Genomic DNA, 24,378 nt, shown 5'->3' with positions numbered 1-24,378 from the left:
TCAGCTTAGGAACGTATAAAATAAATCTGCCATTAATGTACAGTTCTTATAGAAACTGTCAGAGATGCATCAATTGAGTTACGTGTACATTATATTAGGACTATAATAATGAACATTTACTTTGTTGTGAAAGACTTTTGTCACCAAATGTAAATAGTGAATCCAGGAATGGAACAGGAAATGACTGTGACCCCTTGAGTCAATCAGACGTCTTAACCCTGAGTCCGATGAGAAGTCTGTATCTTCACTTTATGATTTCAAGATTATAACACCATTACATTCTGCATTCTCCTGTACGTCCTTTTGAAAGGGCTTAGTTAAACAAATAAAATGAAGACATGTTTTACAACACATTTCTGTTTATAACGAGAATCTCCATTGTTAGTTCACACCTCCCCATGAGGAAAGTTTTTTTTTCAATGAACCAAGTGTCGCCAGTCTTTTATTATGAACGTAATGTTTTGAGAAGATGACTGAGAAAAAGCATATTTGCACTTGAGTCTGATTGATACACGCATGTCACAATCAGGTGGCCCCATTAGCCGTTTGACTATGAATTGTGCTAATTTCAATGTATATGCAAGTCTTTGATGACATTGATAGCTTTGTGATAAAATGTTATTTTACTCTTACGAGTACGAGAGGAACTTAAAGGATTCGGTCATCAGTCAGTCGATTTGAAACTACAGTCACATTTGTTTCTCTCAATAAAATTCGAAAACCAAAAAAGAAGAATATGCCATAAAATTTGCCGTACCTTTTGAAGAGCGGCCCTGTTTTCCAGATGTTAGTGTTGCCCACACATCCTCTTGGCGGTTCAGTGATATTTTCCTTCTCAAAGAGCTCCTGGATGGACTGGGCCACCACCGCCACTGCATCATTGATATGAGCTGACTCGTTCTTCCCGTTGATGAGCTGCAGGCCGATCAAACCTATGATCGATCCAACGACAAACAAACGATCACTGATCTGCAAAGAGCTGCGTCTCAGGATCCTTTTGCAATGCTCAAAGTGGGCAAAAACTTATAGGGCCTCTAGTTTAGACATCCTGAATAAAGGTGGCACATCAGTAGTAGCATATAATTGCCCTGTCTTCAAAAATAATTCATCAGGCAGGGCAACATAAATAAATATATTTGTTGTTTTTTTGCTACTGATGACCTTTTACAGCATGTGTAAAGAGTCCCTTGAAGTTGGATTTCATTTATCCTTTTCCTGTTATTCAGAACTTGGGGAATCAGGCAAACTATTCCTGGTGTTAAAACAAAAATGCTGGCAGACCAGTCAATAATCCAACTTCAGCTAAGTTTTCTGATTGCAACCAGGTCCATCTGACTTCTGCAAGAAGCCCCAGTGGAAGTGGAGACAATGACAGCACAAAAAAATAGAGGGGGGAAATGCTTTTTGAGAAGGGGTTTTGTTGTGTAAGGGTGACTGGGAGGGAAGAGAGACACAAAGTTGGTGACCACAAAGTGTTACAATGTAGTGAGAGAAAATGAAGAAATGAGAACAAGAAAGGCTGTTGTAGCTTACCATTCTACCAGCTGCAAAACTCTTCCTTAATAGTTCATTAGAAATCAGGACATTAACATGGCAGAATAGCACAATGAATAGCCAGGAAACACACAATTCAACTGACGAAAACAAGGAGTACTGAACACAACACATTTAAACCTTTAAACACTCGGTGCTTAAACGTTTAAACGCTTATCCATCACACGACACACATTGGTTCCATGGTGAAATCATGTACAGTAATGAATCCATTTGTAATCTCACTAATCATGTGTTTGTTGGAATTGGCCTTTGAGTTACGCCCGGGTTAACTTGGGTATTTGCCACAGGTCCCTGCTGGATGATGAACGTACCGTCTGGCGCCTCGCTCAGCGCTTTACCCGACATCTCCCGCTCGCCCACCAGCCACACGTAGCCTGAGCCTGTCATGTTGAGGAAGCGGGCAGCCTTGTACACGGCGGCGGCGTCTTCCTCGCTGGCAGAAGATGACAAGGACATTAAGAGCATTCATTTTTGTTAGTTGTTTGTAAGCAATGCTTTGAAGCTAAAGGAAACAAGTTTAATGCATACACTTGCAAATTGTTGTCTTTAAAAGTGTCCCATATTTTGGCTATTTATATCTCCATAGAGTGACTCACTAACATGGACTTAGTATAAAAGTGTTAATTTAATTGAAAAAAAAAAAAAACACCTTGGTTTTGTCATCCTAGTTTCCAGAAAAGGCTCCTCTGACAGCTACTTCTGTTTGACCCAGTTTTGTATCTGATTTGACCATGTTTGAATAAGACTGCACCCTTTCCTCTGATTGGTTGCCTCCGGTCGACACAGTCGGCGACTGGTTAGAGCGTCTGCCTCACAGTTCTGAGGACCGGGGTTCAATCCGGTGGAGTTTGCATGTTCTCCCCGTGCCTGCGTGGGTTTTCTCCGGGCACTCCGGTTTCCTCCCACATCCCAAAACATGACTGGTAGGTTAACTGACAACTCTAAATTGCCCATAGGTGTGAATGTGAGTGCGAATGGATGTTTGTTTGTATGTGCCCTGCGATTGGCTGGCAACCAGTTCAGGGTTTACCCCGCCTCCTGCCCAATGATAGCTGGGATAGGCTCCAGCACGCCCGCGACCCGAGTGAGGAGAAGCGGCTCAGAAAATGGATGGATGGATGGATGGATGGATGGTTGCCTCTGTGTAGAAGACCCAACCCTACCTGTGAGAACACACGTGTTTGTTATGTTGACAGCCCTGGATCGGGAGCTGAGAGGTAGGCAGAGATCTTTGCTAGTACCATAGATAAGTGGATCTAACCTCATTATACTATGTTAGTTCATCATTCATGTATTTATTTTTTTATCTTCGTAAGATTTTTATTATTCTTCGGTTGTTTGTTGTTGGGACACAATGTAGGAAAATATCACAACAAGGTATGTTGAAAGTAGTTTGGCAGTCACTTACAAACACTACACATTGTGTGGGTGTAAATGTTGATTGTGGTCTTGCCATCCTCTTACTGTCTTTACACATGAAAAATATATGGATTCCATCAAACATGCTCTATTCTTACAAAATGTGATAGCATGACAATGCAATACGTTTTAGCACTTTACACTAAATTTACAAAAGTGCAACGAATCACATAGCGTAATTGTACTTTCTAATAGATGCTGAACATCAAATATCTCATTTCCCCCCCCCCCCCATAAAAAATGTCTCACGATAAGAGGATTCTGTGAGAAATTGGATCAAAGTGAGGATAAGTGGTACGGAAAATGGATTGGCAAATGTTATTTTGCGTGAAACTCTCACCTGGCAGAAAGGATGATGACTCGGGCCTCCAGTTCTTTGGCCTCCAGCAGTAGGGCCGTTAAGTTAGTGTCTTGGCTGAACTGGAGGACTTTCTCTGCCTGTGATCGGGGCAGAAGAAATGTCAAGCCAGCTACTTCCCATGCCTTAGACACCTTGATGCCTCTTAACCTGCTTGGTTTGAGCTTGACCGATTATATTTTATAAACGGGAGACAAAGGTTAAAAAAAAAAAAAGCGATCCAGTGGGGTACCGGCTGAATTAAAAAAATTAAAAGCTTGAAGGGAAAAAAAAACCTTTTGCATTTGGTTTTACATGCAAACTGAGGATTTTCAAGGCTCCGAAAAAGGACGTGCATGTGTTAGGTAGGGATAAGAAAAAGGTCAATGCAACCAGTAACTAAAAACGGGTGAAGGAGGTGACAGGGATATTTTGCCTCAACAACAAAAATAGCTGCTGAAAAGTAAGGAAGAAGGAGCATCCGGGAGACGGGCTGGTCCCACACTAGCAGTTCTCCACAAAGAAAAAGGCTTGCAAACTCTTTACGTGACAGCGTGAGAGTTCAGAGGACATGCATTCCTTGTTTTAGAAATTGAAAATGAAAATGATAAAAGCCAGGGCGCTGCTCACTGATGTTTTTTTTTTTTTTCTTGCTGAAAATTAAACATTTTTCATAGCAAAACCATTCTTTATTTCAACGACATGGGAATTTCTTAAAAAAAAAACAAAAAAAAACAAAACCAAAAAAAAAACACGTGCTACCAAGGGAGTGGAGGGCATTTCTGGGTCGGCTGGTGACTGGTTTGGGCTGGTTTTCTAGTTGCTACATTTGGAAAGTTGGTGGGCGGCGTGCATTGACCATGCAAATATACCTTAGGTCCTCGCTTGTTGTCATAGGACAGTTGGTCGAGGTTTTCATAGTTCCTTTTTTTATTCTGATGAGTAATGTGCACAGAGAAAATATGCAGACACAGAAAAATATTATAAACAGTTGAAAATGGAGGGCAGCAAAGCATTCCAACAAATCTCCTGTTGTGGTTCAAATTGGGATCTTTAATTGTGAGGCTTGCAAAGACATCAAGACTGTTGAGCAGCGGTGGTGGTACAAATCCGACTTACAATACAACGTACAAATACACAGCAAGGATTATTCAGGCTTATATAGCCTTAGTTAATTATTTCATTCTAATTGAGTTGCTTTCATCTGTTATCACACATAAATATTACATTTAAGCTCGTCCTTTATATCAGGGGTGTCAAACTCATTTGTGTCGCGGGCCAGATTGTAGTTCTGGTTTCTCTCAGAGGGCCGTTAAGATTTTGAAATCATATAAATATTGAATCACCTCCTTCTATTATTACATAGACAACAAATTGATAGCTGAATAGTTTGGAAATTGAAATTCAAGGGTAATACTTTGTAACTATTGTTTAAGTTATTGTATTGGTAACAAAAACATGGTTGGAAATATTTATTCCATATGACAATAAAAAAAAATTCTAAAGATTTGAGCAAGAATCATGGCAGTTCAAGCACATGATTTGCTTTCGCGGGCCACATAATATGATGTGGCGGGCCAGAACTGGCCCCAGGGCGCTGAGTTTGACACCTGTGCTTTATATGTTCAAATGGTTATCACACAAACACATACATTCCTGGAAACTCACATCAGCTAAATCATCGATCCAAAATAAACTAAAATAACAAAAGTAGAAACTACTGGTTGAACCAATTAGTCCGAGTCCGAGTAGACATGTCACAAATCATCATCACTAGATCAAATATCAAATATCAGCCTCATCGACGTTTAAAGCTTGAAGTCAACTAATTGCTAATCATGGGTTTTAAACATCTCCTCTTCCAGTCGGCCAATTTACAAAGGACTTTTGACTGTAGCGTTCTGTGGGGCAGCGAAATGTTCAACCAACAAGGCGACACAGTCCTAAATACATCTGCGTGGGACCGAGAGCATGAAAATAAGTTATTCGTAGATGAGAGTAGCTGTTAGCCCACTAGCTTCGGCTATTCTGATTGCCGCTAGCCTTGAAATGTTCATACCAGCAGGACCACAGGATTAGTGGTGAGGAACGAGGGCAGCTGCGCTATGGAACAGCAAAAATTCCATGCCCCGAGGACTTGGTGCTAGTTGCTTGCTGGCTCGTAGGCTAAGAGGCTTCCGTTCGCTGCAGACCATGAGCTCTTTCAATACTCCATAAGCTCGCTCGGTGTTGTCGTGTGTAGGTCCACATAGCAAAGACACTTCAAGGAAAGTTTATCGTTAAAACACAGCCAGAGGTGCAACAATTAACCGATTGATCAACAACTAATCAATTATCAAATTAATTGCCAACTACTTTGATAATCGATTCATCATTTAGAGAGCTTGTTAAATGTAAAATTGTCCAAATCCTTCAATTTTCAGCTTCTCAACAGTAAATATTCTCAGATTTCTGTAGTCCTCCATGAAAGCAAACTGATTATCTTTGTGTTGAATCTAAATAAGACATTTGCAAGCATTTGCTTTTACTTTAAAAAACAATGAACAACATTTTTGCCAATTTTCTGACGGATGATACGGACCAAACCAGTAACTGAATCATAACAGATTTACGTTTTTGCATTTTTTGCACTGTTAATTTGAAATAAAGTCTATTGTCTTGTTTTTAAATGAAGGGATGGAATGGAATGGATGAATGGATTTTGGGTTGTAGGCATAGCTTGCTAGCTAACTGCCTGTTGTAGTGGTAGAAATGGGCCTTGTAATAAGTAACTTTGAATTTCGCCAGATAGCCAGCCACTGATGGAATGGAGGCACTCAGGACTTGGTAGGGTTGGGTATCATTTGAATTTGAGCGATTCCGGTCCAGATTTCGGTTCCAAACGATTCTCGATTCTGATTCTTTTAGGGGGCTGGGTCAAAAACCTTTGCATGGTTTAAAATAAAGTGTGTCCAAATTATGAACATCCATTTTCTTCTTCTTCGGCGTCGGCGGACCGTAGGCATTGAAACTGGGAACCGAAATGTATAAATTTGAACGATTCCGGGAGAACCGGAACGTCAGTCCCGGTTTTCGATTCTCGATGCCCAACCCTAGTACTTGGTTTGAGCCATGTCCCAAAAATCTGGACAACTGAAATGGTGAAAAGGAGCTTAATGCTATATCTCAACAATTCAACTACTTGTTCTCAGCAATTACCGTATTTTCGCGACCATAAGGCGAACCGTTTTAAAAGGTGCAGTCTCATTTACGGGGTCTATTTCTGTATTTAACACATACATAAGGCGCACCGTATTATTGGGCGCAGGCGTGGTAAAACATACGCTAGCTTAAAACATACGGTAGCATGCATGCACGCTAAAACATTGCATGCTAACTGAGTTCGGTTGTACTTTATTGACATATTTAACAATGTACTCGCGTTATTTTTTCAATCAATCCTCATCCACAAATCCATCAAAGTCCTCAGGTTGAATGCCAGGCCTTTGTGATATATAAAATGAGACCAAGATAAATAATTTCATAACTTTTTCCACCATTAATGTAACCCAACCAAGGTTGAAGTTTTCAGCCATAATATCAAAAGGTATGTTTGATGCAAACAAAATGCTGCTTATCAACCGTAGAACACAGACACGTACAGACGCGTACATCAGACGGTGTCAATCGGAATAAAACAACAATGCACTCAACACTCCACCGGCCAATAAACACTAAAAGGGACTAAGGTGCGCTGTAGGAGTGACAGTTTATGGACCTCCTACAATCACTTCAACTTCTAACTTCAATGCAGCAAACAAGATGATTACAAAAACGTGAGAAAAAAAGTGTAACAACACAACATTTTCCATACAGAGTGTGAGCTTACTATTGGCTGCCTTGCAGCATCTAGCAATGGCAACAAAAATGATTTCCCAGTGTGCAGCCACCTAATTAGTGTCACATTCTGATATGCATTGCTGCCTATGTGCAGTTTACCCACAGTGTGAAGTGCAAGCACAGCAGAATATCCTTGACCTGAAACAGCCGAGGCTGTAAGAGTCTGATTTGACTTTTAGGCACTACTCACAGTAGATGAAGTTATAAGAAAGAATGGGGTAGAGGTTCATTTCAGTAGATACGGAACGTTTGAAGGCTTGTGACAGCTGTAGTTTTGATATGCTGCAAGGGCGGCGGCTGGCTCCTACGGCATGGCGGGGGGTTGGTGGTGGCGAGGCACACTGATGTGAATGTCCTCCTCCTGGGATCGTTCTGTCCTTTTCCCCCCCTCCGTTCTCCTTTCTCTCCGTCTGTCCCCTCTCAAACCTCATTCTGTCCAACTGCATTTTCCAATAAATATCCATCACAGTATATCCTGGTTTCTGCCGAAGAAGACTCCCAATTATATTAATTATAAATTACATGTACTTCCAAGCATTGCATGCTCAACATCTTGTGTACTTGCAGTATGTTAGAATCATGTTTGCATTTATATTCACGGCTAATGGAAGAGGGGGAGATTTGCCCTGATAATTATATGGGAGTCCGAACAAATAAGTGCTAATTTGAGTTTGCAGTTGGTGCTCAAAATGTCAGCACACTTTTAAAAAAACAAAGACAAAGTGACACACACTAAAACCGTATTTTTGCAAATGTTGATTTAAGGTATATAAGGTAAAGTACATGTGTATATATATATATTTTTTTGTTCTCTACGTGCTCTTGAGAAGTTTACCACCAAGCTGCATCAACCACACAAGCAGAGTCGCCCACCTGCCTGACTTTGACGGGAATATGGAATATCACGCTGCTGTACGCTTTCAAGTTGTTCATTATTATTATTAATGTCCTAATTGTAACAACATACAGGAATACCATATCGACACAAGTAGGATCTTTTCAAAACATTAAGATTCATTGCTTTATTTTAAGACATTAAATTGATATTGAATACAACTGAGGTTACCAGCAATATTAATACCGCTTAAATGATTTACAAGTGAATTATTTGAATTATAAAGTGTTGGAGCATTTATCTCAAAGCACATCTTTCCATTTAGCAACATTCTGGCAGTATTCCAGATAAGAAGAAATTGTGTTGGTTTTTTTTTTTCCGTGAGAGTTTTTCTAAGTGCTCTATTTTTGTATCCAGATTCAGACATTCATATTTCATGTTACATTAGTCACTTTTGCTCTCTGACTAAGTCGAACGTGTCCAGAACCTCTTTGCTGGTGGTGTCAGTGATCCCCCGAGTGACTAAATGACCTCGCTCATGGCTCACCACGATGCTAAAAATAGTGTCAATTTACTGCATCAGTGCAGCTCGACGAAGTGATTAACCAGAATATTCCGCTTTTAATTAGAGCATCAAGAGATGCGGTGGCAGTCCAAATCAATATGATGTTACATCACATAAACCACTCAAAGCTTACATGAAAAATTGTATTACTGTTTTTCTACAACCCCAATTCCAATGAAGTGGGGATGTTGTGTCAAACATAAATAAAAAAAAGAATACAATGATTTGCAAATCATGTTCAACCTATATTTCATTGAATACACTACAAGGGCAAGATATTTAATGTTCAAACTGATAAACTTGTTGTTTTTAGCAAATAATCATTAACTTAGAATTTTATGGCTGCAACTTGTTCCAAAAAAGCTGGGACAGGCTCATGTTTACCACTGTATTACATCACCTTTTCTCTTAACAACATTCAATAAACATTTGGGAAATGAGGACACTAATTGTTGAAGCTTTGTAGGTGGAATTCTTTCCCACTCCTGCTTCAGCTGTTCAACAGTCCCGGGCTCTCCGTTGTCGTGTTTTACGCTTCATAATGCGCCACACATTTTCAATAGGAGACAGGTCTGGACTGCAGGCAGGCCAGTCTAGTACCTGCACTCTTTTACTACGAAGCCACACTGTTGTAATGTGGTTTGGCATTGTTTTACGAAGCCACACTGTGCAGAATGTGGTTTGGTCTTGTTTTGGTGAAATAAGATGGGGCGTCCATGAAAAAGACGTTGCTTGGATGGCAGCATATGTTTCTCCAAAACCTGTATGTACCTTTCAGCATTAATGGTGCCTGCACAGATGTGTAAATCATCCATGCCACTGGCACTAACACAGCCCATACAATCACAGATGCTGGCTTTTGAACTTTGCGTCCATAACAGTCCGGATGGTTCTTTTCTTCTTTAGAACCGGAGGACACGACGTCCACAATTTCGAAAAACAATTTGAAATGTGGACTCGTCGGACCACAGAAAAACTTTTCCACTTTTCATCAGTCCATCAGTAGACTTTCAAGTTGCACTTACGGATGTACCGCCGAACTGTGGTGCGGTGATATCCTTTACACATTGACGTCGGTTTTTGATGCTGAGGGATCGAAGGTCACGAGCATTCAATGTTGGTTTTCGGCCTTGCCGCTTACATGCAGTGATTTCTCCAGAATCTCTGAACCGTTTGATGATATTATGGATCGTAGATGATGAAATCTCTAAATTCCTTGCAATTGTACGTTGAAGAACATTGTCTTTAGACTGTTCGACTATTTTCTCACGCACCAATTCACAAAGAGGTGAACCTCTCCCCATCTTTGCTTGTGAATGACTGAGCAATTCAAGGAAGCTCCTTTTATACCCAATCATGGCACCCACCCATTCCCAATTCGCCTGTTCACCTGTAGGATGTTCCAAACAGGTGTTTGATGAGCATTACTCAACTTTCTCTGTTGTTTTTGCCACCTGTCCCAGCTTTTTTGGAACGTGTTGCAGCCATAGATTTCTACGTTAATGATTATTTGCTAAAAACAATAAAGTTGATCAGTTTGAACATTAAATGTCTTTGTAGCGTATTCAATTAAGTATAGGTCGAAGATGATTTCCAAATCTTTGCATTCTGTTTTTATTTATGTTTAACACAACGTCCCAACTTCATTGGAATTGGCGTTGTACTATCAATATACGTCTGTAATCTACAGATGATAGAGCAAGGTTTGAGGACTCCCTGTAGTGAGTCATTGTGATTTATTATAGATTGATTTTAAAATCAAGGAGATTTAGGGTAAGGCAAGTGCAACATTGATCTGCCACTGATGTCTTTTTAGTAGTATTTGAAACATTAAGGTTCACAGGGAAATATGATTTCAATCAGGTTTATATGCACTGTCAATCTGGAGGATTCATATGATCTTGGTGTTTCCAAAATGTAATATATAATACATTACTAGTTACTGTCATTTAAGAGTAAGTAGTTTTATTACACAATTACAGTCCCTGAATTGTAGCGCAATATAATTATGGACACAGTAGAGACAGTTGGAAAAGCATACTCAACGTTATCTCATTTTCAATGGGGCCTGCATCTTCCTTTTCAGATCCAAAATGCACACATGAAAAAAAAATAACTTCCTGTGTTCCCATCACAATGCTTTTCATCCACACATTGATCCTCCTGCATGCAGGATTTGAGTTTCTGCTAGCTAATTTGAAATGTTAGTAGCATTGTTTAGAATGCAGAGTAGCCCAATCCATTGCGATGAATGCAGACATGTTTAAAAAGCCATATTTTAATCAGTGCTGATCCAGGTCACTTATTTCAACAGCTTTCACAGCCTTCCTGTGAATTGCCTCAAGTGAGAGCGTCATATTGGCCACGTCTTCGCCTTTTGATTTAATTAAACCTCTGAATCGGGACACATTTCACTCTGGTACACAATTACAGCGAAGAAACCCAGAGAGGCACAATGAGTGTGTAAAGAAAAAAGATACCCTTGGGTAATTTCATCTTATTAAATGAATGAGAAAGATGCTTTTCTTCGCTTCCTCTTTCACCCTTTTGCATCATTGCAGGTCAAGTGAGATTTGCCTCATGGAAGATCAGCATTTCAGTGACCCATATCCACAGCTCAGAGGCACACATAGATGGATGCATCAGCGCTGTATAAAACGGAAATACAAACATCTACGAGGAAAATTATTCCTCCCATGACCTCCTCCAAAAGACTCCATGACGTCCGTCTATGATGGTTCGCAAAGCCTCACATCAAAGTCCACTATTTGGCTCCCAATGTTTGACAGACATGGGATAATTTTGGACTATGGTGAAAAGCAACGTGAAGATGAGCAAATAAACGCACAAACTTTTGTCAAAAGTAGACCACATTAGATGCTGTTGATGTCTCTTGAATGTTAGCAAATGCTTACACAATGGTGAGAAAGAGATGTGGCCACGTAACAGAGAGGGAAACAACTATGTACATACAAACTCTGGGAGGTGAGAGATGGACCTAGGAGACAGAACATCTCACCTTGGTTTCTCTCTCCTCCAGGAGCGTCTCCAGCCTCTTCTGAGCGGCTCGGCCCTCGTGGTCATCGCTCACAATCAGGATAATATGGTTCCAGTTGAACTCGCGCATCAGGTCGAACCACACATGCGCTTGGTGCGAGTAGGGGGGGACGGTCCGCAGAAAGGACAGATGGATACTCTGCGATGACCAAGACAGTGATGGAGATTATTTTTTCTTGGAATGGTTCATAATAGCCATGAACATATACACGGCTTACTAAAATGTGCACGAGTTAAAAACAACAACAAACAAACATATTTTACTCTGTTTACTGGATTGAATTCACAGTTAAGAGTGTCAGAATTCATTTCCATGTCATTTGTCCGAAACCAGGGTTCACTGATGAACGGCATGAATGTCATGATGATTATATGTTGGAAGTGGAATTTAACAACGTACAATAGCAGATTCTGGCCTTGAGACAGCTCTAAGTAATGTTCTTACATACAATATAAAATCTGGCCTAATACACGAAGACACTTCTGTCCTCTGGGCTGTCTGTCATAATTCAGATCCCATTGTCTCAAGTCAAATGATTTGTTTTTCTCTAGAAAGAGAAAAGTGTGGTCCGACAAAAAGGCTGCATGACATGTATTAAATCAAACGTGACCAACATGGGGCTCGTGAGCACCAGGTTGACCCTAGAGACCACATAGCAGCCCACGGGCCTCTTTTAAAAATAGCTCACCAGGGATGTCGGATTGTGATTTCTTACGAATGTTGTAGAACTGATCATTTGTAAATATAAATATATATTTACAAATATATAAATAATAAAGTTATGCATACTGATATTTATCTGTTTCCTACCTTTTTAAATTATACTTGACATAATTAACATGATCAGTGTGTTCACATAAATGAATAATAAACTTTTAATAATGACATAATTGAAGGTAATTTAAGCTGATTTTCAGAAGGGTGTATCAAACTGGTAGTCCTTGGTGACCCCTGTAATAAATAATACCAACAAAGCCACTCAAATTATCTCCAAATGCAGGCAAACGTCCAAGGTATTTCCAATATGTATTTTAACAATAGCTGTTTATACCATTCTGGACAAACTATTACATTGGTTTCGAAATGTATCAAACACATTAGGACAAAATGGAGTACAAAAGGTATTATGGAGTCCCACGTCTTAGTTGAATCATTGATTTCATTTTGATGTGGTTTGAATCTCATTTCAAAACTTTTTCAGGTTCAGCATGATATTGAACTTGCACAATTAACATGTGTTAACATGGCATCATGAAATTATCCGCCTCAATATGGTCACTTTGATTAATAAAGATAAAAAAAGAAAGAAAGAAATTAGTGGATATGAGGCAAAAGAAACTTGAGGGTAAATTCCGGAGTCAGAGGACAAATAAGTTAGATAACTTTGGCATTGCCTCTATCGTTTTTACAGTCAAGTTTTAAACTGGCCCTTGGAGTTTTATTTATGGGATCTCTTTAAAAGTTAATTGTTCGTGGTTGCTTCATAAAAGCATAATTCAGGTCAAAGACATTATTGATGGAGTTCTTTCAATTTCAAGCTACGGTCATACTCAATCCTCCACCCTCTAATGGACAGTGATAGGTTATTTCATCTTGGAAGCTTTTGAAATCCTCCCAGGGGACTTCCTGACTCCATGCCTTTGTGTCAGCTCTCTTTCTTCCTCCCTTCCATCCTGTATCTAATTGACAACATTTCATAATGCACATATGTACCTTGTCTGAGTAAATAGACATGCGAGTGGTGAGGCCCACCACAGGGATGCGGTAGAAGCCTGCAGTGTAGGAGACAGGTGTCGGAGTCAGGTGGTCATTGGACTGGGGTGGGTGACTCACCAGGATGGCGTAGACCTGCAGGGACACAACACTTTACATTGAGACTGAAAAAAAAAGTTGGAGTACCACTTTTCAACAAAAAGTATTTAGTATTTTAGTATTTACAAATACTGTTTAGTATTGATCCAGTTGTATACGTAGCATTGGTTGTTGGGGGCAACATTTTGGGAGCAAAAAAAAATACTGTACAGTGTAGATCTGTAGTGTTAGTAAAAATGCTGTGCTAGCATATTTTTAACCCAACTGCCATTAAAACAACAAGAGACAATACAATATCATGATTTGCTTGAATGCATCCATCCAGCCATCATACCGCTTCTCCTCACTCGGGTTGAGGGCGTGCTGGAGCCAATCACAGGGCACATATAAACAAACAACCACTCAGACTCACATTCACACCTACGGGCAATTTAGAGTATTCAAGCAACCTAACACGTGTTTTGGGGATGTGGGAGGAAACCGGAGCATCCGGAGAAAACCCACACAGGCACGGGGAGAACATGCGAACTCTACACAGGCGGGGCCGGGATTTGAACCTGGGTCCTCAGAACTGTGAGGCAGATGTGCTAACCAGTCGTCACTGTGCCACCTTGAATGCATCCATCCATCCATCCATTTTTATACCCTGATTAGGGTCGGAGGTGAGCTAGAGCCTATCCCAACTGACTTCGCGTAAGACACCCTGGACTGATTGCCAGTCAGTCGAATAGGAATCAGAATTTAAAACTGAACTTTTTACAGTCAAACTAAGCAGAAATCAATCAAAGCGTAACATTTTTTTGTCCGAGAATGTAAGTGATTTATTATAATTTTACATCTTGATCAATAAATAATAATCTGCTAACAGTAAATTTTAAAATTCATGAAAATCAATGGAAATTAAATGTTAACATTAAAAGTGGCATTTTGGTTAAATAACGTCTAAAAGTATTGCCCATTACAGAAGAAAATGATCATTGGTGTGAAAGGAAAATTATTTTGGTGCTTATCAATGCTGTGAAAACATCAATCATCATCATCAACCATTTTCAACATCACATCGATCAACCGTTTTCAGACTTCTGGAAGAATACAAATGTACTGGTCAATTCATTCAGTTTTAAAAACTCTCTTTTCTGAGTCATCTTTCTGAACTTTGGAACAAACCATGTTGTGTCTTCAAACCTGCAAATCTCTTTAGATCATTATGGTCACGTGATCACAGCAAAAGCTACCGCAGTACTGACTATACAGGTAGCTGCGCATGTCGTCTGTGAAATCAGCCTATGTCAGAAAAAACTGAGCGCATGATAATGCACATATACAGTCTTTTTATTTGACAGCAATAAAGCCCTTTTCACACAACACTTGCTCAGTGTGAAAGGGCCCTGCGGCAATAGACAAAGACAACAGCACCCTGGAAGTGCTGACGTAGCAGCCTGCAAGGAAATTGGGAGCCTTTCCCCGCTGAGTAGACCGCAACTTGGCAAGATGTATTATGCATTGTTGCAAAAGAAAGCCCTGGCTTTGCATATTTTAAGGCGGAGGAGGTGACGCAGCAGCTAAAAAAACGGGACTGTGTGCATCCCATACTAATTTCACAGCAGTGAGTTTAAAAGCTCTTTCATGAGCTATAGTTTCACGACGAGCGCTTCAAGGTGTATTTCAGGCTTTCAGTTTGAAAGCTTCCTGCAGAGACGTCTCTGTATATCATTTTTATATAGTTGAAGCTTGGGATAGTGGGACATCACACTGTGATTGCGATTCTGGCTGCAACGACTAAATGAGCCTGATCGTAGGTGATTTATTTCTTTTTTTTTTTAAAGTAAAATGCGGCCGGTGGCACAGTGGACGACTGATTAGCACATCTCCCTCACAGTTCTGAGGACCGGGCTCAAATCCCGGCCCCGGCTTTGTGGTGTTTGCATGTTCTCCCCGTGCCTGCTTTTCTCCGGGTACTCCGGTTTCCTCTCACATCCCAAAAACGTGCATGGTAGTTTAATTGAAGACTCTAAATGTGAGTGCAAATGGTTATTTGTGTCTATGTGCCCTGCGATTGGCTGGCGACCAGTTCTGGGTGTACTCCACCTCCCGCCCAAAGATAGCTGGGATAGGCTCCAGCACGCCCGCGACCCTCGTGAGAATAAGTGGTACAGAAAATGGATGGATGGAAAATGCGGGCCCAGCTGCATATGAAAAGTGCTTCATATGCAGCAGTGCCCGCATCCTTGTCAGTCACCCACGTGGGGGTGAACGTATGGTTAAGGCTTCATTAAGCGCCGCACCGCACTCCGTGGCCAACTTCAAAATAAAAGCTTAAAGTGACGTGATCTCCAATGTAGTAATATGAAGCTTTTATTTTGAAGTTGGTCCTCTCAGCATGTTGGCAGAGAGGCGGTACAAAACTATTTACACTTGTTGTAGGAGCTGCCTTGACTTCATCTTTTCTGCTGGCCTGACTGCAGTAATAAAACGCCAGAAGTAAACAGAGAGGGAAATCACAACTATTGACTTTGTAAGGAGACGACTATCCTTACAAAGTCAATAGTTGTGATTTCCCAGGCACATATTTTAGATAGGTTCAGGCTGGAGTCTTAGTTGTTTACTGCTCTAAACCTTCCACTGCTACAGCCTTGAATTTCTCTTTGTATGCACCCTAAGCTTGCTCAAACTAGAAAAAAAAAAAAAAAACAGTTAAGACCGTTGAGTCACGCATAGGAAAACTGCTGAGACATTGTTAGGCTGTGGCAGACCAAGAAAGGGTAAAGAGAAGGAGTAAGCTACGGGGGCGGCAGACACTCTCCAGCCGCCCTGCAGAGTCTGCCTCCCAGCGATGGGTGTCAACTCTTCTGGTATTAAACATCCTTAACCGAGGAAATGCAGTCTACTGGTAGTTAATGAGAATGTTAGTCTAGCAGACATTAAAGAAAAAGTTCAGACAGAACTTCACAACTTCTTTGCAGTTCATGACCAACGGTCAAGCAGAACAACAGAGATGTACCGTCCTTGACAATACATTATACTGACGGGCATTTTCAAATGAAAAGTTGGTGCTTGCAGACTAATGTTACTGCGTTTCATGCGTTAAATGCATTAGCTTCCATTAAGTGGCAATTCGTGATTGCACTTTGTCACGGCACGTTTATTGAGTTAGCCCTTGCAAAAGTAGAATTTTTGACGGCTACATTTCCATCCATCCATTCCTCAACACCGCTTTTCCCGCTTAGGATCGCAGGAGAGAGATAAAAGAGGTAAAAGTTTTATTCAGTGATAAATTGGGACTGAACTGTCATTTCACCTTAGAGATGGATTTATCTTGTCAGCACGCACATTTCTGTCACAAATGCAATCCCTCATGTGCCTCCATTTCCACAGAGCTGATGCCTTATGCATACAACAGTTTGACCTTGCTTAACTAGAAAAGAATGAAAGTAAGAAAATAATTCTATGGATAAACACATATTCTTTATCTCCACCATACAGTGCCTAATGCCCTTTGCAAAGCCGCGCACATTCATATACCAGTGGGCAGCTGCTGCCATGCAAGGCGTTGCCAGACCCACTGGAGGCAACAGAGGGTTCAGTGTCATGCCCGAGGACACTTTGACAGCAGAAAGTTGGAGCCCGGATTCAAACTGGCAACCCTTCAGTCACCAGACAACCTGCTCTACCAACTGAGCCACAGTCACTCACAATGATACTTACAGCTGGCAAAGTAAACCATCAATACACACCTTGGACTTAATGACATTCATCAATGATGTGCGGTGGCGCAAATACAGTATGTCACTAAATGACAGTGCATTACTTTTAATAAAAATGTTATTTCATTCTGATGAGGGCAAGACCGTGTCCATCATGTTCCTTTAGTTTCGTCCATAGTATTTTCCCTGAGTCAAATCCACTTAAATCCTGTGTCAGTGACAGCACATAAAAGTAAATAGAACCACTAGACATTTAAAATGCTTCAATACAAGGTTGCCGTCATAAGACAAAGCCTACCGGAGGTACAGATGATGCTATTTCAAATGATTACTTGCATCTGATTGGTAATCTAGCTTTAAATTGGAATGTTGATTATGTTGTGATTAACGTCATGACGCATTTATTTTTGCATGCACTATTGAAAAATCTTATATCGAGTCTATGTACATTCCTCTACTGTTCACTGGAATTATCAGATAATAAGAAAAGAGAGAAACTACTCCCAATGTTCCAAAAGCCTTCATTGTGTAGGCCAACAGATGTATATTAATTTGGATCGGTTTTAGACTAATACCCACACAAAGACCACCAGCTACCCCACTCGGAGAAGAAATAATCTGACTGGATAAATTCCAGAAAATTCCCTATAATTGTGGAGAAAGAGGAATGAAGTTGGCGTGTGCGCAGCCATGGATTATTAGATGCGAGCAGCCCATATGTTTGGGTCAAAAGTGAGAGTTACCATCCAAGGATTGCTCGCAGGCATCTACTCCTCCATCTGCCACAGACTTTCTCTCTCAGTGACTGTTATCGCCCGCAAGCCAAACTCAGAGGATTCAAACTTTCATTCACTGCCTAAATCAGGCCCAGTATGTGTGTGCATAGACCCTCATGATTGTTGTTGCAATAAGCACACGTTTGGCTTGAATTGCGTGAGCAAGTGAGCATGTGCTCGAAGCCGTCATGTTATGTTATTCTCCCAGGCTCTATAACTTAGAGTCATAGGCTCATTGGCGTTTTTTTAAATTAATTTATTTATTTATTTATGTATTTATTATTATTACATGAAGCCTAATAATACATGTTGGAGGAGGGAGAGTGAGTTCACACCTTAACATGCAGTAATGTAGAGTTTTTAAAAGGCATGTTGAGGATTACCTGAACGTATGGTTGTACAACTCTCCAAGGTACATCGCACTTTCCATGCATTACTTCTGCAATGTGTTAAATTGGTTCAATCGGTACTCCACTTTGTTAAATACAATTGTAATGCAGAAAGACATGTTGTGATTAATCATAATTTAAAAGCAGGATTACATGTTATAACACTGGCCATCAAACAGATTGTTACTGAAAGGAAGCCACCCCGAATGTCATTTCTCCAACTATTACTGTTAGTTATCGTACAGTACATGCCTGTCAGGCTGCATATAATAGTCCAAGGCATTTTTTTCCATTTTCACTCCTCACTGGCTCTCATTGCACTTCACTAGATCTGCAGCTGTGTTGGTCTGAAATGTACAGTTGCCCCTTCATGCGAGAGATGCCCCTGAACCGAAGCCCACTGTCTGTTAATTGTGTTGGACAGAAAATGAACTGATTTGTGGTTGGTGTTACATTTTGAATGGATGCCAAATTGGCCAAATGGTGTGTTTTGTTTTCACCTTTTTAGTACAACTGGGACAAATTTGAAGCGAAATAAACAGTTTAGCGGTTAACCGAGGAAGGTTTATGAAGTATGGGTATAATCTGAGGTCGTACCATCTCTCACCCAATGTACAATCTATATGAACTCTTCACTTACCTTTGTGAGCAGTGTCTTTTTCTAAAATGCATTCATTCAATTCAATATGAGTTATCATATAATCATGCATTTTAGTCTTCATTTTGTATTATTATCATTACTTTTCATAACCAGACGGTTGAGAGAAATGTGTGATTGTGATTGTTGTGACTGATAGTCAGAGCCACCCAGATTCCATCGTAACACTACCTTAAGAGGTAATGGAGAGTTCATGGATCCATGGATCCTATCTAACAGTGGAGAATTCAAATTGAGTTTATGGAATTCTGAACACCGTGTCATCATTTGTGATAACGTTAAGGCTATGTGTATGAATTTTGACCACCTTACGGCCACAGCTCCGGTCAGCCAGCTTAGCAATAGAGGCGCGGAACATGGCCCACTCGGACTCAATGTCCCCCGCCTCCCCCGGAACGTGAGCAAAGTTCTGTCGGAGGTGGGAGTTGAAACCCCTTCTGACAGGGGATTCTGCCGGACGTTCCCAGCAGACCCTCAAAATACGTTTGGGCCTGCCACGTCGGACCGGCATCTTCGCCAATCATCTGAGCCAACTCACCACCACGTGGTGATCAGTTGATAGCTCCGCCCCTTTCTTCACCCGAGTGTCCAAGACATGCAGCCCTGAGTCCGATGACATGACCACAAAGTCGATCATTGAACTGCGACTGAGGGTGTCCTGGTGCCAAGTGCACGTGTGGACACACTTATGCTTGAACGTGCTGTTTGTTATGGACAATCCGTGATGAGCACAGAAGTCCAATAATAGAACACCGATCGGGTTCTGATCGGGGGGGTTGTTCCTCCCAATCACACCCTTCCAGGTCATCATCATAAGGGGTCTTTTGAGCCGTGCTTTGTCTGGTCCCTCACCTAGGACCTGTTTGCCATGGGTGACCCTACCAGGGGCGGGAAGCCCTAGACAACTTAGCTCCTAGGATCACTGGGACACACAAACCCCTCCACCACGATAAGGTGACGGCTTCCAGGAGGGGTAAATGCTAAGCATCTAATTAATTAGATAACATTTAAAATCGTGACCCACTACAGTGCCTTTGACATTCAGTCAACACTGAAAAACTGTTTTCATGGTTATATTTAATGGTGCCTTTACAATATGACTGTCCATCCATCCATCCATCCATTTTCTGAGCCGCTTCTCCTCACTAGGGTCGCGGGCGTGCTGGAGCCTATCCCAGCTGTCATCGGGCAGGAGGCGGGGTACACCCTGAACTGGTTGCCAGCCAATTGCAGGGCACATACAAACAAACAACCAGTCGCACCCACATTCACACCTACGGGCAATTTAGAGTTGTCAATTAACCTAGCAGGCATGTTTTTGGGATGTGGGAGGAAACCGGAGTAACCAGAGAAAACCCACACAGCCACGGGGAGAACATGCAAACTCCACACAGGCGGGGCCGGGATTTGAACCCCGGTCCTCAGAACTGTGAGGCTGACGCTCAAACCAGTCGTCCACCGTGCCGCCCAGTATGATTGTACAGTTGATAAATCATTATGATACTGTAGATTGACAACAGACATCATTAGCGCCTTGTCATAATTTTGGACTCGATGAACCAAGCTGCATGAGGCAGGGCAGGGCACAAGTGGTTAGCACACCCGCTTCACAGTTTTGAGGTCGGGGTTCAAATTCGGGGCCCTTTGGGTAGCCTGAGTACCTTAGCTTCCTCGCAAATTCCCAAAACAAAATTGTCCTTATGGTGTATATGTGAGTGTGAAAGCTTGTTTTTCCACGTGCCTTCGATATGTAGGCAATCAGTCCAGGGTGTACCCCACCTCTCGGTGGCATATGCTCCAGCTAACCCGCTAGCCTAATGGGGATAAGCGGTATAAAAAAAATGGATGGATGGATGGATGAACCTGAGGTCTGTAACTATGCAGAGTCCAGAGAGGGTGGTGTAACCATGGCAACTGAGTGGAAAATACATGAGAATAGCATATCCAGTACAGGAAATGTTTCACCATCCCCACCTAACTTTTCATTTAAAGACTTGCTTCTAAACCCCCCTCGACACCATTTTTGAGTTGCGTTGAAAACGCAGCACAAAATGGGCAGCTTTACATACCTGACTGGAGATGAGGTCCTCACATACAGACAGAGCCATCTGGATGGCGTTGGGTTTATGCGTGACGGAGATGGCCGTGAGTTTAAATTTGTCCCGTCCGTACACTTGGTTGGCTTGGGTCACCGCATCTTTGAAGACCTGCTCGTACCTCTTTTGGCTCAGGACGGCTCCGATGTTGACAATTTTCGGCTCGCAGCCGGCCCGCGCGCACGAGCACCAGACGACCACCGCCAACAGAAAGAGCCGCATCGTTTGCGTCAGCAGCCCCGTCAAACGGAAGCCTCCAGCCCGCTCACTTCTCTCCCCGGTGCAGGCGGCTCGGCTCGAGCAGCTTCTGGACGGCAGCGCGTCTCGGACAGTCGGTTGCAGGCACGACGCGAGTGGGCGGTGTGATCGTGGAAGCGATGGAGGGAGGGTGGCCAAAAGTGTGAGAACACTGAAGAAGCTGAGAATTTATCGGCAATGCGGTGGACTGAGCACGATCATCTTAGAGGCAGGCTGGGAAGAAACATCTTGCGCCTCATTCCGACCTGCAGCGTCTCATCTTGCGCGTGAATGGCTCGGTGTTCTCGATCACGGCGAAGCTCCCTTGCAGGTCGCTCCCGGCTAAGCGGCTGCTGTCCTTGGTTCTGACAGCTGTGCACGCGCGCTTTGGTGCTCCTGCGCGCTCCCGCCATGCGCTACCCACTCTCTTTTTTTGCTTCTTTTTTAATGTTGCGTGTTGGCGTGATGTGCTGCCAGTGATTCAGCTGTTCCTCAAGCTAAATTGAGCCAAGGCACATATTAAAAAATCTCATGGGCCTGGCACGCACACATTTATATATATATAAAAATCCTTTTTAAAAAAAAAAATAATAATAATTAATTGCCGAATGATTTTAATAAAAACAAATAAATTAAATGGCCTTCATTTATATGAGGTCTGGCTCCCTTGGAAAAACTCCGCACAATGTGACACATTCACCCATTCATACAACGATAGTGGTATACAGGCACGTGCACACTTTGGCTGCAAGTGGTACTCAAGCACTTGCCCCTTTTCCCTGGATGAAAAAGTGCCTTTTATTTCTTTTTTTTCCTTTTTCCCTTTAATTCATTTGTACATAGTGGAACCTTGATAAAACGGACCCCGGATGTCGGATCAAACTGACCATTGGGACCAAACAATGTGTTCAAAAATTGGATACTAGGATACTGCAATCGGCTGACAACCAAGCAGAGTCTGGGTTCTCTGAGGCGGGCTCTCCTATCTCTGGGGTTGAGGTCACCGAGGTGGTTAAAAAGCGCCTCGATGGCAAGGCCCCGGGGGAGGATGAGATTCACCCGGAGTTCCTAAAGGCTCTGGATGTTGTGGACATCGGCGACAGTGCATCTGGATTGGCAGACTGGGGTGGTGGGGTGGTGGACCGGAGGGTGTGTTCCAACTACAGGGGGATCACACGCATCAGCCTCCCTGGTAATCTCAGATTCAGGAGGAGCAGTGTGGTTTCCGTCCTAGCCGTGGAACAGTGAAACAGCTCTATACCCTCGGCAGGGTCCTCAACGGCGCATGGGAGTTTGCCCAACCAGTCTACGTGTTATCTGGACTTGGAGAAGGCGTTCGACCGTGTCCCTCATGTGATCCTGTGGGGGGTGCTTCGGGAGTATGGGGTACCAAACCCCCTGATACGGGCTGTTCGGTCCCTGTACGACCGGAGTCAGCGTTTTGTCCGCATATCCGGCAGTAAATATCTGCCAAGACAGCCCTTTGTCAACGATTCTGTTCATAACTTTTATGAACAGAATTTCTGGGTGCAGCCGAGGCGTAGAGGGGGTCCAGTTTGGTGGCCTCAGTATTGCAACTCTGATTTTTGCAGATGATGTGGTTCTGTTGGCTTCTTCAAGCCGTGATCTCCAACTCTCACTGGAGCGGGTCGCAGCCGAGTGTGAAGCGGCTGGGATGAGAATCAGCACCTCCAAATCTGAGACCGTGGTCCTCAGCTGGAAAAGGGTGGCGTGCCCCCTCCAGGTCCGGGTTGAGATCCTGCCCCAAGTGGAGATGTTCAAGTATCTTGGGGTCTTGTTCACGGGTGAGGGAAGAATGGAACGGGAGCTCGACAGGCGGATCGGTGGATGGATGGCTGGGCTGACGACCAGTTCAGGGTGTACCCCGTCTCTCGGCTAAAAATAGCTGAGGTAAGCGGTACGGAAGATGCTCACATGGCTGGCTGCGTTGTTAACGCAAAAGAGGAATATGACACACAACTCTCTGGATTGCGGAACATGCTATTTTTAGTAAAGTCACAGTTTTTTATTTATTTAGTTTTTTTTGCCAAGTCGTTTATCTATGACAATGGATTTGAAACTAGGACGCACTTATTCGAACGTGGCTCATGAAGGCAACAAGCCTATGACTAGTACATCAACAATGCACACTACATAAAGCACGCAAGCGGTAAGTTTGGATACATTTTGAAACTTTTCAAACATTTTCAGCCTTTTTTATATTTATTTACAATAACTTTGTACTGCACTGGGCGTTTTAGGCCACCCAAAAAAAAAGTACAAACCATTAATTTTGTACTGTACAGTAATATGGGTGCATATGGCCACACAAAAACAAACGTGTTTCAATGTACCGGGCGATCGGCTGTAACGAACGATCCCCCCACACCCCGCACCCTCCAAGCCCCTGCCGCCCGCCCATATGAGTCCATTATATCGAGATTCCACTATATTTATATATATTTATTTCCACTCAAAGGGTTTTGGATATTTGAGGGGCATGTATTTGTCCCTGGTAGAATTGCACATACAGTATGCTCCTGCTTTAATTTATTTGGGGTTAATCAGAGACACTTTAAATGGTGGCAGGTTTGTGCTGACTCCCGTTTAACTTGAGTATGAATGTGACGGCTTGATTCTGAACACGGCCACATCCCAGTTTATAAGAGGGTGTGTGCACTCACAACCATGTCATCTCAGTTGTTTATTTTTATTTCACCTCTTAATTTTCTTCAATTGAGTTGTACAGGTTATAGGTTAAGAGTAAAAAAAGTTTTTGAATGATTTATGGTCCCATTTGTTTGTGTACCACAGAAACCTGCCATTTGAACATGGGTGTGTAGACTTTTTAAATCCACTATCCACCTCAATACCTTACCTTAATAGCTGTTTTATTGGCTGTGTGTATTGCGTTAACAGAAATAAATACATAAGTTAAATATACACTACTATTTTTTCATAATAGTATGAATAATTTTGGCATGGGTGCCCTTTTTTGACTTGAGCACCCGCCCCCAAGAATTTCTATGCACGTGCCTGGTGGTATAGAATGATGT

The 24,378-nt window shown here is 42.2% G+C and overlaps 1 protein-coding gene across 8 annotated transcripts in view; it reads right to left on the bottom strand.

The window, feature by feature from the left end:
* The window catches only part of grin1a (glutamate receptor, ionotropic, N-methyl D-aspartate 1a), a 39,842-nt gene extending 18,271 nt beyond the window's left edge, over positions 1-21,571 (bottom strand). For 5 of the 8 annotated variants that reach the window (XM_061747591.1, XM_061747595.1, XM_061747596.1 and 2 more), the window contains exons 1-7: positions 21,059-21,571; positions 13,364-13,498; positions 11,612-11,788; positions 4,186-4,248; positions 3,317-3,414; positions 1,869-1,990; positions 758-932 (exon numbers count right to left, since the gene is read on the bottom strand). In XM_061747591.1, coding sequence (XP_061603575.1) covers positions 758-932; positions 1,869-1,990; positions 3,317-3,414; positions 4,186-4,248; positions 11,612-11,788; positions 13,364-13,498; positions 21,059-21,307 — 1,019 coding nt within the window. In that variant the 5' untranslated portion in view covers positions 21,308-21,571. The remainder of the gene's footprint in view (positions 1-757; positions 933-1,868; positions 1,991-3,316; positions 3,415-4,185; positions 4,249-11,611; positions 11,789-13,363; positions 13,499-21,058) is intronic. The other 3 variants (XM_061747593.1, XM_061747594.1, XM_061747599.1) reach the window with 1 other exon arrangement.
* Between the last annotated feature and the right edge of the window lie 2,807 nt (positions 21,572-24,378).

This window comes from Phyllopteryx taeniolatus, chromosome 15, assembly GCF_024500385.1.
Source record: "Phyllopteryx taeniolatus isolate TA_2022b chromosome 15, UOR_Ptae_1.2, whole genome shotgun sequence".
Classification (NCBI taxonomy): Eukaryota; Metazoa; Chordata; class Actinopteri; order Syngnathiformes; family Syngnathidae; genus Phyllopteryx; species Phyllopteryx taeniolatus.
Note: the sequence above shows the minus strand (reverse complement) of the source record. Positions and strands in the feature narration are given on the sequence as shown.